At 40.0% G+C, this 11,352-nt stretch overlaps 2 protein-coding genes across 4 annotated transcripts in view; both read right to left on the bottom strand.

Moving 5' to 3' along the window:
- Positions 1 to 74: 74 nt before the first annotated feature.
- On the bottom strand, positions 75 to 6,697 carry LOC146512407 (uncharacterized). Of its 2 annotated transcripts, XM_085169495.1 has the most exons (6): positions 6,449 to 6,697; positions 4,937 to 5,071; positions 4,408 to 4,828; positions 1,984 to 2,184; positions 1,748 to 1,877; positions 75 to 1,636 (listed from the first exon to the last, which is right to left on the bottom strand). In XM_085169495.1, exons 3-6 carry the CDS (start codon positions 4,799 to 4,801, stop codon positions 1,168 to 1,170), a joined length of 1,194 nt encoding a protein of 397 aa, XP_085025621.1. In that variant the 5' UTR covers positions 4,802 to 4,828; positions 4,937 to 5,071; positions 6,449 to 6,697; the 3' UTR covers positions 75 to 1,167. The 2 variants fall into 2 exon arrangements, with proteins under 2 accessions (XP_085025621.1, XP_085025620.1); XM_085169494.1 differs by having other exon boundaries at positions 4,408 to 5,071; positions 6,449 to 6,695.
- Positions 6,698 to 6,907: 210 nt separating this feature from the next.
- kif19 (kinesin family member 19) overlaps positions 6,908 to 11,352 on the bottom strand; it is a 34,443-nt gene continuing 29,998 nt past the window's right edge. For both annotated transcript variants that reach the window (XM_085169491.1, XM_085169490.1), the window contains exons 14-20: positions 11,087 to 11,211; positions 10,821 to 10,984; positions 10,613 to 10,718; positions 10,017 to 10,140; positions 9,214 to 9,602; positions 8,744 to 8,912; positions 6,908 to 8,446 (exon numbers count right to left, since the gene is read on the bottom strand). In XM_085169491.1, coding sequence (XP_085025617.1) covers positions 8,319 to 8,446; positions 8,744 to 8,912; positions 9,214 to 9,602; positions 10,017 to 10,140; positions 10,613 to 10,718; positions 10,821 to 10,984; positions 11,087 to 11,211 — 1,205 coding nt within the window. In that variant the 3' untranslated portion in view covers positions 6,908 to 8,318. The remainder of the gene's footprint in view (positions 8,447 to 8,743; positions 8,913 to 9,213; positions 9,603 to 10,016; positions 10,141 to 10,612; positions 10,719 to 10,820; positions 10,985 to 11,086; positions 11,212 to 11,352) is intronic.

The following is an 11,352-nucleotide window of genomic DNA, read 5'->3' as shown; positions in this document are numbered from 1 at the left end:
CTGATAGGGGTATTTAAAGCCTCTGTCAGCTTCTGCTCCATTTATGAGATAACAAAAAGAACAACAGAAGACAATTCTTAAAACTAGATCATCCTGTTTTACTCAACTCAAGTAAAAACCTCTATTTCCAGTATTCTAGTACAGACGTGAAAATCTAAGGAATAAATACAACATTAAAACAGGAGACAATGTATCACAAGCCAAAAAAAAAATAGAATCTACATTTGATATTATCCATGTACCAGATGTTCTGTTGACTGAAAAAATAATGTATGATTGGATTCTAACTGATACCAAGAAACAAAACCTGTTACTGAAGCAGCAAATGATCAATTTAAAAAGATATCTGGAGATTTTGGAAAATGCACTTATTGGCTTTCTTGCCAAGGCTGAGATGACTGACACCACAACTGTATCAGATACACAGTAAACATGCAGCAATTTCACCAGATTGCCTAACTTAGCACAGAAAGTGGAAACAGTTTTCAAAAAGTCCATCCAAATGAAACAAAACATAAGATTAAAGCCATATTTCATTTACTTTGCTTTAATAAGATAAAAAAAAAAAAAAAAAAACTATTGCAGAGAGTGCCATGAAAACTTTGTCTTGTCACACTTGTTTTGTGCATGGATTGAACAAATAATAGAGAGGGTTGTTAAATCCTATTGTGCCTATTTTCAGCTATAGTATTTCTTATTTCATGACTACTACAACAGCTTTGAAGAATTCACAGCTATCCTACCTTTGTCTTGAGTTTCTGCTCTTTGCAAACACAAGGTTTTAACAGAAGGTGGGTGCAAAATATTCAGTGCTTTAGAGTGACTGAAGCCTGAGCTTTACTTGTAAATATGCTGACCTCTTTATTTTAAACTTGGGCATGTTAAATATGCACCTTTGAAACAAAATACATATTAAAAAAAAGCCTGTGTGTATTTCCAGTCTTACTGATAAGGTAGGTTAACCAGCTGTGGCTCTGACTACATATTACAACTTTCTGGAAGAAAGTGAATAGCTCCTTAAAGCCTGACACCAATATGTAACATGTTGTGATGATTTTGCGCTCATTACAGTGGAGAGCTTAATTTACCCCGACCTCTGTCCGATCGCTGAGAATCAGTTTGAACAGCACTATGATTGGGTCTTTATACTTATCATGTGAGCAAGTATCAAACAGGTCCAACTGAACCGAGGCCGCTGGAAACAGTCTCGTAACCTACAGAGACCAGAGTGAGGACATTACTCTCCACACCATCTGGCTTGCACGGCTCTGCCTGGGTCTCCACAGGTCCAGAAGCTACAGTTTCCTGTCTGATCTTCTTGGCTCTGATTCGACCTTTGGCTTTTGAAATGAGCTTTCCTTGTTCTTTTTCCCCTCCAGACACCTTATGAAGCTTCTCATTGTCCATCAAGCGAGTTTTGCGGTGGCGTCTGCGGACACGGCGCATTTGTGGACCTGAGTCGGCCGGGTCAGATGCTGCGACACCAGACAGGATGCGAATCTGCTGTTCAATTACCATAATAATCATGTCCAGTGCAACATCAAGCATTCCAAGACCGAGGCCATGAGTGACGTTGTCGAATGCACCACTGTTGACCGGGTCCCTAAAACACTTTCTCATATCCTCAAGATGGTTCCTAGGAGAAAAAGGGAAAGTGTTAATGTAAACTGGTCGCTTAATTATGATGTTTTATTTTCACAAGCACAGTAACCACGTTATACAGGACGCACAGTAATGAAAGACATACTTTGTTTCAATAATTTTGGACCAGTGTTGAACTGTATTTGTCTCTGGGATAAGCTGCTTTGCCATGTTGCCATAGTCAATGTAGTCATGGGCAAAATCCTTCATATCGTCACACAGAGCTCTGGTGTCACCTAAAAAATAAATTAACCAAATTAGCAGCCGAGTCTTTCAAACTCATTATCAATTCCAAACATGGCTTTGCACACACGCCACCCCACACACACACACACCTCTAACCTTCAGTGAGTTTGGAGAAGGACGAGGATACAGAGGTAGTTGTGCTTGGCGTGAGGCCGAGTACATTAAGCGACTCCAGGAGTGTTTTCTTGCTGGCTGGTCCTCTGCTGACCCGAGTGTACGCTGCCAAAGACCGCAGGGACATCTTTTCTGGAGCCTGCAGACGCCTTTTAATTTCATCATATGAGATGAGATATTTCCCTGAATTAGAGCAAAACAGAGGGACATAATCCAGCACAGCAGGATTAGAATGAAACAGCATCTGATCAAATCTGAACAGAAATTGTTTTTTTTTTAACATCTAACATTTTAAAAAACTGTAAGGGCTAGAATCAAGGAGACAGATTATACATTTGCTGAATAAATGACTTCAGGGAGTTGTGGCAAATAGAAAGCACAGCCTCTTTGAATTCTAAAGTTTTACATATCAGGATATAAGAAGAATGCTCTGATACTTAGAGTGTCTTAAAAAATAAGCATACTCTTAGTTTTTCTCTGGGAATTAACAGTATAAGTATTGTTAAACCTGACCATTATTAAGTGTGAGCACCTGTATAAAAGCAGATGTTTTGGGAGTTTGATGGTCTGGAGCATTCAGGTGCACGGTAACACAATGCTAAGAAGGAAAGACCTCAGCAACTGTCTTAGAGAAACAATTGTTAATGTCCATGGAAAGGGTTACAAGGCCATTTTTAAACGGAGCAATCACAGAGTCAACCATAAAGTCAGAGGCAAGGTTATCTGCAAAGCAGCCAAGGCCCAAGCACAGGGACGAATTTATAGAATGGCCCAAAGTCCTTAGACCTTAACCAAATTAAAATGGTGTGGACCTTAAGAGAGCTGTGCATAAACAATGACCTGCAGACTTTAGTCAACTAAGCAAAGTTGTAAAGAAGGATAGGTCAGAAGTAGGGCTGGGCGATGTGGCTTAAAATCCATAATTTGAAGCATGTGCGGTAACGATATATATCGTGATATATTCTTTTCTTCTGTATAACGTATTTTACACACTATAAGGCACACTTAAAATCCTTTAATTTTCTCAAAAATTGACAGTGTGCCTTATGTATGAATTCTGGTTGTGCTTACTGACCTCAAACCGATTTTATGTGGTACATGGCGTGCAGAAATCTGTCAAAAATGTTTTAGTACAACTTTGGTAAGCTATGAAGGTGCACCGCTTGATGGATTGCCAGAGCATTACGGCTGCCGTAGTCAGGAGCCTTGCGGAGTAATCTGGGTCCAAAATAGGCAAATGAACACTGTGGCATCACTGAGAGTTAAAAACTGTCTAAATTCTTCCATCTTTAATAAAATGATCAGCGTTGCTGCTTTATCAGGTGTAACAATTAAGTTTAACATCCAGGCATCCATGAAAACAGAATGTATTAAATTCAACGGAGTGAGAAGTTAGCAGGAAGTTAGCTCGCTAGTTTCCACCTAAACATGATATAGCATGTTCTGACTGAGAGATTAATGAAAAAATTAAAACGTACAGCTCTGCTACCACTTCCAACATAAATGAAGACAAAAAAGTAAACAGCAGTGACTTTTGTAGGGTTACTGAAATCGGACTAGCTGGTATATAATGATGTCCTACGTGATCGCTAGCAAAACAGCTACGTTAGCATAACATTAGCACAGTAAAGCTGAAGGATGAACGCTAACTTTTTCCCCACTCGATAAAAGTTAACGTGAGGGTTTCTGGTGGTTAGGGACAAATGCAATTGCATGGTAGGATGCTGTCAACGGACCAAACTTCAGTCAGGAGAACAACTGAGATAATCCATCCACAATACAAGGTTAGTTATTAATATACTGCAACAACATGGAAATAGAGCAGCTGCGAGAGAATTCAGCATTAATGAATCAATGGTACATAAGTGGAGGAAGCGCAGTAATTTGCAGATGATGTTGTTTGCAGCCGCTGCAATGCTTTCGACCAAAACAGGCGCAGCTCGATGACACCATCAACATGCGCTATCACAGTAGAGGGGTATAGTCAAAATCTCTACCGTTGGCCAAATTATATAGTTTCTACCTTTTCTACTGCCCACCCCAAGTCAGAAGTCCTCCATAATGATACCGGAGGCTGAAAGTCACACAGTAAACAACTATTTCAAATTATTGCTGCTAAATGTAGCTCTATAAGCTACTGAATCATAGGGTATACTTAGTTTTTCACTGCTTCAGTATTTTGTTTTAGTTTTTGTTAACACTTAACACAATCTTTCATTTGTATTATTTACATTTTTTTAAGAACTGGTAAGGACTTAATGTTCTGATATGCAAAACCTAAAACTGACAGATAGTGTACTTTCCTTTTACGTTACTTTGCAAAATTTTCACTGCACTGTATTTTACTTGGAGCCATAAGATTGAAAAACATTCAGATAGTGTGATTTCAAACAACTGGCTACTTACGAGCTTTTGATCCTTTCATGTTGGGATCCAGGAGTGATGAAACCTCAGCAAATGCGATCTGGCTAGCGGACTCTGTATTTTCGCTTGAGCTTTGTGGGAGATCCTGATTCGCAGGTAAATTCTCAGTCTGGACTGGGGCAGAAACCTGCATCAGAGGCTGAATATGAGGCTGTATGGTGTTCATTTCCATCTGGTTCTGGTCTAGTGGAGGCTGACCTTGTACCTGAGGGAGGACTAATGTGCTTTCAGCTAAACCCTGTAGACCCATGCTCCCTTGTGGAGCACTGCCATTTTGCTCTGAAGACACCTGAAATATGCCCATAACTGGCTTTACAACTGTGAAAACCACGTTCCCCTGGTTATCCAGGCTCACCATTCGGGCAGATGGGTCCATGTCTTTGTTGAAATATTACCTTGCTAACTGCAGCAGAAGAGAAGAGGCTTTAATTGTCAGTTCAGATTGCCTTAGAGGCCCATGTAGTGTTACAGTATACTCTTGTGGGCTTAAATGGTTATAGTTAAAGCTGACCTTACAAAACGGGAACATATGCCAGCTGACTCCCTTATTGTTCAGGTAAAACCTAAACTTTTACTTTTCTCTTGTTTTGTCCTGCTGTGTGACACTTGCATTCACTCATGGCAACAATACAGCAGAAATGCCATTCTGTGGATAAGAAGAAAAAGATAAATTAGGACATATTAGTCTGTCAGTAAATAGGATAACGTACATTTGCTGCAGTCCATAGAGTTAAATGTACAGGTGAGATGTATTCAAATAACATTTGAATTATTCAAAAAGCAGGAAATGTGCATAATAAACGAAGACTTCTATTGTCATGAAAGAAACAAAAACCAACTCAATGAACTGCATTTTTACATGTTTCCAATCACAGAAACAGTTTCATTTGTCAGTGTATTTTAGGAAAGTGTTGGAAATAACCTGGTTATATCAAAACTACTATCAAGCCAAATAATTGTTCAAGACATGTATTAGAAAATTGATTAATGATTGAAATATTCTGAGTGCGGGAGATACAAATGACCTCCAAATTTCCTGGTTTTAGTTTCTTACATGTGATACTGGTTATGTTATTTTTGAATGTGATAAAAAATATCACATTTTTAGAGCCCCTGGAAAATCACCATACCACTTCCAAAGTGCTATAGATGCATATACAGTCACCAGCCACTTCATTAGGTACACCTGAGCAACTGCTTGAAGAATAAAGGCAGCTCTGAAGAGAAAAGGGGCTCCAACCCGGTACTAGACCTAATAATACAGAGGCTAATGAGTATATATGTGAATCTAGAGATCTGGGACACAAGGACACGACTCAGAGAAAAAAGGAGACAATAAGAGAAAAAACAATGCTCTCCTACGTCCAACCATCAACTTGAGTGTGGAAGATGTGGAACATAAATTATTAAGGGATAAATAAAATGTAAAAAATCTTAGACCTGTGGATTCACGTACAGTTTAGCAACTGAAAGGACTGCATCATCAGCACGTGCTACACCTTACAACGTCACCTTACAGCAGCTAAGTGATGGTGCAAGGTCACAGCTCGGCTGCTTTGTGAGAGGAGTCAAATTAAAACATCCGTATTTTAGCTCAAAGAGCTAATATGTTTCTGTTCAAGATTACGTAAAACAATCGAGATGAATAAGTTTTGAGTCTCGCGCCCACTCGCACGGATGGCCAGCGTTGATGTGCAAAGTAGTTTTTTTAAAGTAACATAAAAAAGTAAAGTTTACTTCAGAAAGTTTAGAAGAAGTTAAAAACAACTGATATTTGATGTAGCAACCGCGCCTGACTTTTAAAGCTACCAGCTAAAGACGCCAATTTCATCAACGCGTCCGCATTTAAAGTGTCTAACATTCATCATGGCTGCCTTGCTCTCACTGTGTTTCTCTGTGGGGCGAGCCTGAAACGTTACACAAAGCTGGCGAAACTGAGGCGGACCTTTGCGTTTCTGGACGAGACACACCAAATTCACAAGCCCTAACCTTGGGTGCAACTAGTGACGGCAGTCCCACTCACCGAAATGCCTTCTAGTTTTTCCTAAAAGGACACTGATCCTAGAACGGTCCGCGTCGAAGCCAGCGACATTTTCCCTTCTTCTCTGCCGTTTCTTCAGCGGGTTGCAAATCAGCTGTGTCCACTACCGCCCAGGAGCCGTAATCCCCTCTCTCATTGGTCAACTCGCACATCAATCACACAACAAGCGAGTTATTATTGGGCAAGAATGTAGTCAGTAGCCCACAGGGGGCGGTATTTCCGACTCGCTTTTTTTTTGATCAAATACACATGTATGAAGATTATATTTGTTTTCTTCTTTTAAAATGTAATTCTACCACAAAACTATTTAGTAAAATATAGAAGACCAGGAGTTTTTATAATAATCTAATTGCTTTTAATCTGGACGATATATTCAGTTCTCTACTTTTAGCTGGAAGCAGAAGTTTTGACAGTATGGTAGGTTAGTTAGTGGATTTTCCCCCAGTTTTATTACAGGTTGAACCATAAATGAATATATGATGGTTAAATAATGTCCAAATATAGAGACACATCCTTCAGCATAGTGTTGGTTGGTCATGACTCAGTGAAAAACATATTCTCCAGTTGTTATGTAAACTGTGTGTGTGTGTGTGTGTGTGTAATGGCTACAGTTTTAGGCTATTTCGAAATTATAAGATACACATAAGCATTTGAGAAAAAAAAAACAATAAAAAAAGTATTCATAATATTACCAATTTAAAAAGATTATAATACTTAAAAAAGGAATTATAAATACAAAATCAATTAAACTCGCCCACATTTTCCAGGGGATACATGCAAAGAGTGCATTAACACTGGAGTATAAAAATAAAACGTGATTACACAAGAAAAAAAATACCTTACTGCAATTTAAATGGTCAACCTTGGCCTTCGCGCCCCCCCTAGTGGACATATGTGAATATTACACAAGATAGACGAGAGTAACAGATGTTACAGACTTTGCAGGCAAAAAAGTAAAAGCACAACAAAAACACATGCTTTGTTTTTTGGATACTTCGGTTAAATTTATTTAGGTACAAATTAAAAAAAATGTACAAAATAAAGAATAGAAAGTTGCAATTATGAAAACAATATGAATGAAAAAATAATAATGGAAAAGGCAACAGTTAAATAATTAATTGAAACAGCCAGGTAATTTGCAAAAAACATTGTGTGGTACTATCCTGTGTATCTACACAACCATGACACTTAAAGAGTATTATGGGTAAGAAAAGGCAGAGACCTTTAAGTTTGAAGAGCACAATGATCAAGATGATTAAGTTTTCTTTTTTCTTAAATTTCAGTGTGTCATGTTGAAACAAACTCACTACGAAAAACATTGATGTTGAAACCTTTTTACTGCAGGCCATTACTCTTTTTTTGTTTTTAAACATCGGCATTTGTGTAATATTGTCTCCTTCTAATCTTTTGTCCCATATCCATACTTTCCCTTGGATTCTTATGTATCTGCTGTGAGGCTCGTTAACACCAACTGTTCACTGTTCATAATAAGCACTGAACATTACAGAGCCATTGCACTGACAACAAAGGAACATAAGCACAGTCTTGCATTTATAATGAGCTTGATATGTTCCTGACACGACGATACCACAAGTGATTCAGCACAACAGCGAGCTAAAAAGGAAACACTTGACCCTCAGCACCATCACAGTGAGACCTGTGTGAAATTATCCGGCTCAATGTTGTTACAAATTTTGCGTAGTGACAGTCACTGAAGGATTAATTCTTTTTTTTTTTTTTTTTTTTATTGAGGCTGCATGCTCTCAGATCTCTGATAACAAGATGGTTCGGCCTTCAGGCTCAGCTGGGTTTGGTGTTAATGCTGGTGTTGGGAGTCGCGGCCAGTGTAAACTCAGTGTCTGCGTATACGCTGGCCGCCCGCGCCTGTGTTTGTTATGTAGAGGAGGGGCTGGGGCTGCCGTAGCTGGGGTGCTCGCTTCAGGTTATTCATATTGGTTGTAGAGGACTCAGCATTTGAGCCTATGGAAAGAGAGGGAATAACAGAATGAATGCTCAGTATAGTGATGACAAAAGGTGAAAGAGGAATGATACTTGAAGATTGGAGACACATGAACATGAGTTATTTAAAGGCTATGTGTATGTATAATGTCATGTATATACCTGAGGGGTGTAATCATGTGAAGCTGAGCAGTAGAAAATACACTTTACATGTTTTGCATATTATAAAATGTACATAAGGAGGTTTCTCAGATCGTGCTCGGCAGTGTTACAACTTTAAGGGAGACTATCTCCTCACAGGCAGTGAAATTGGTTTACCTGTTTGCTGGCTGCTGTGGGGAGGCCTGATTTTGGCGAGAGGAGGGACCCCTCGGTACTGGGGGCGTAGCATAGGGGCCTGGGGTTGAACATTAATGTGGAGATGAGGGTCTGATGTGCTGTCCAGAGGGCGAAACCTCTGAGCTGTGCTCGTCTTGGTTTGAGGTACCTGGAAGTTAGATGAAGAACACTAATAGACTCATCTTCCAAGACACACGGCATACACACATACCAGTGACATATATGTAGTGACATAGTACACAGAGGGCATAACTCTAATATACAGTCTATAGTACCAACCTCCTGGCTTAAATCCTTATAAGACAAATGATTACCACAAAAGAAGCCACCCCAGACCAGTCATATTAGTCCTCTTGTTAACACAGACTACTGATAATCTACAGACATCAACATTATGTGACACCTTTCACGTGTCTTGTGGCAGTTTGAAAAGAAAACCAAATACTAACCGCTTGACCTGTGACCTCGAAAGAGCGTGAGCGTCTCTTTTTGCGACGGCCTTCAAAGTCTGCCTCGCGAGGCGTTTGGTTCTTGTTGAGCACCTGCCGGTTACGTGGGCGTGTCCAGGTCACATGCAAACCAGGTCCCTCCCCGGTGCTGCTGGACAGGTTATCGTCTGAAGTGGCGTGTCTCAGCTCGGGGCTGGGCTGCCTGACGCGCCTCATTGGCAAACCTCTAGGGGGAGCTTCGCTTAAAGAAAGGCTGCTCTTCTGCTTCTTGGGGTCCAGGGGAGATGGTGCAGGAGGTAACCGCAAGACATCCACCTCGAGCGCTTTGGAGCGCCGACGTGCTGCTTTTACTGCAATGTTCTGGACCCCCTTTAAAATCTGCTGCCGTTCTGTGGAGACACAGGTAATTTCTTTTCACTGTTATTTTTAATCTCCATTCACACAACAGAAGGAAAGCTGGTTAACAGAGAAACACTACATTTCCCCTATTAGCACTGATTTCATTGTTATAACTGAAAATCAATCGCTCATATTAAACATGAAGGAGATCTGCAGAATATTTCTTGTGTCCTGCTTCAAAAAATACACTTCTAGGTCACTGTGAAATCTGAAGGCTTCACCCTGAGTACTGATGCAAAGAGCTTTAAAAAAATCTTACATCATGGAAACAAACAATCATCAAACTCAAGGGTTTATTGATTTTCTGTTACCTTGCATTTAAATACTCCCCCTGTATTTAAACTGTAGTTAAAAACCCTGTTAAAATTCCCCAAAGTTCATATGTCCTCATTTGGATATCGTACCATTTATTGAGAGGGGGATATCGGCCCCTGCCTCGCTGCTCTCAGGTGATGAGTCCAGGTGGCTGCTGACACTGTGGCTGAGATGGCTGTAACTCAGAAAGCTCTCAGGAGCCAGAGGCTGCAGCTGCAGACGTGAGATGCAGAGTGCTACATTACGATATGACATTCACTGTGGTACTTTGCTTTCAGTCGGTCTGTCTGAGTGTCAGTAAGGATTAATCAATTCTATGGCTCTCCAAAATGAAATTTTAATTCTAAATGGGGCTCTGGTGGACTCTGGTGAACATAACTTTATCTTGCCAATGAATCACATCTCTCAGATGCATTTACACAGGAAAAAATAATGAGCTGGAGGTGATGAAACAAAGATGTAATTCTATGGTAAGCTTAGCAAAAAAAAAGCCTGAACATAGGAGTCAATAGTGAACATTTTATTATGGACAGGCGAATGTTGAAAAACAAAGGGATTAATAGAGTGAAGTATCTCTGAGAGTGAAATTTAAATACGAAGCCATGTGAAGAGAAGCTCTTCTGCATTTTCTCACAGCTGATAAAGCAAAATGAACAAAACCAGATGGTATTACAGTTGTGCTTACCTCTCTGTTGCCCTTCCCATTAATGTGGATGGGAGGTGGGGTCATTACTGCTGAATTTTTCATTTGCCTGGCATGAGGGCTGCTCTTGAAAACTCTGTTATTGTCCCTAAAGCGGGGAATAAGAATAAGAGAGAACCTACAGTATGTATCCAGACAGTGTAACAAATTAAAAAGCTTTAAGGCACACATGAAAAAGATGTCCTCTTACAGATCAGGTTCAGGCAGAATGGGAGGCAGGGTATGTCTGCGTATTTTGGCTTGACCTCGCCTGTTATCTGAGCACATGTTACGTATGCTCTCCTGGTCTGAATCTATGTCCTGCATGTTGTCACGACCGTGAGAAGGCAAGGCGATTTTAGGTAGCGAGACCTCCTGGAAGTAAGCACATAGGAGTTAGTTGTACCTTGTGTTCTTCTAGGCTTAATACTACTATAGTATCACTTAGTTTAGACTTTACGTGTCAGCTGTGGTTACCTTGATGGTCTGCCTGATTGTCACCTTTTCTAGGCCAATTGCTTTCTCCAGTTTCCTATCATCTAGTTCCCTCATGTACATATCATACAGCTCCTGGAGGTGTGGAGGTACAGGCAGACTGTGGTCTGTAACACAGAGGATAATTAATATCTTTAAAGCAGGAAATAATTTAATAAAAAAACAAAACAAATCAAAAACAACTGATGAGCTCCTTCATGATTATTCAATTGTCTAATTGTCTGGTGCAAAGTAACCTCATTTCACTT

The sequence above is a fragment of the Neolamprologus multifasciatus genome, chromosome 8, assembly GCF_963576455.1.
Source record: "Neolamprologus multifasciatus chromosome 8, fNeoMul1.2, whole genome shotgun sequence".
Lineage (NCBI taxonomy): Eukaryota > Metazoa > Chordata > Actinopteri > Cichliformes > Cichlidae > Neolamprologus > Neolamprologus multifasciatus.
This window is presented reverse-complemented; position numbering and strand designations above follow the sequence as displayed.

Bases quoted from the DNA above. Each gene is read 5' to 3' on its own strand.
- LOC146512407 (XM_085169495.1), bottom strand. From the start codon at position 4,801: ATGGACCCATCTGCCCGAATGGTGAGCCTGGATAACCAGGGGAACGTG. The intron at 1,878-1,983 runs GTTAGAGGTGTG...TTTATTTTTTAG, and splicing joins CTTCTCCAAACTCACTGAAG to GTGACACCAGAGCTCTGTGT. The intron at 1,637-1,747 runs GTATGTCTTTCA...TTTTTCTCCTAG, and splicing joins TCCAAAATTATTGAAACAAA to GAACCATCTTGAGGATATGA.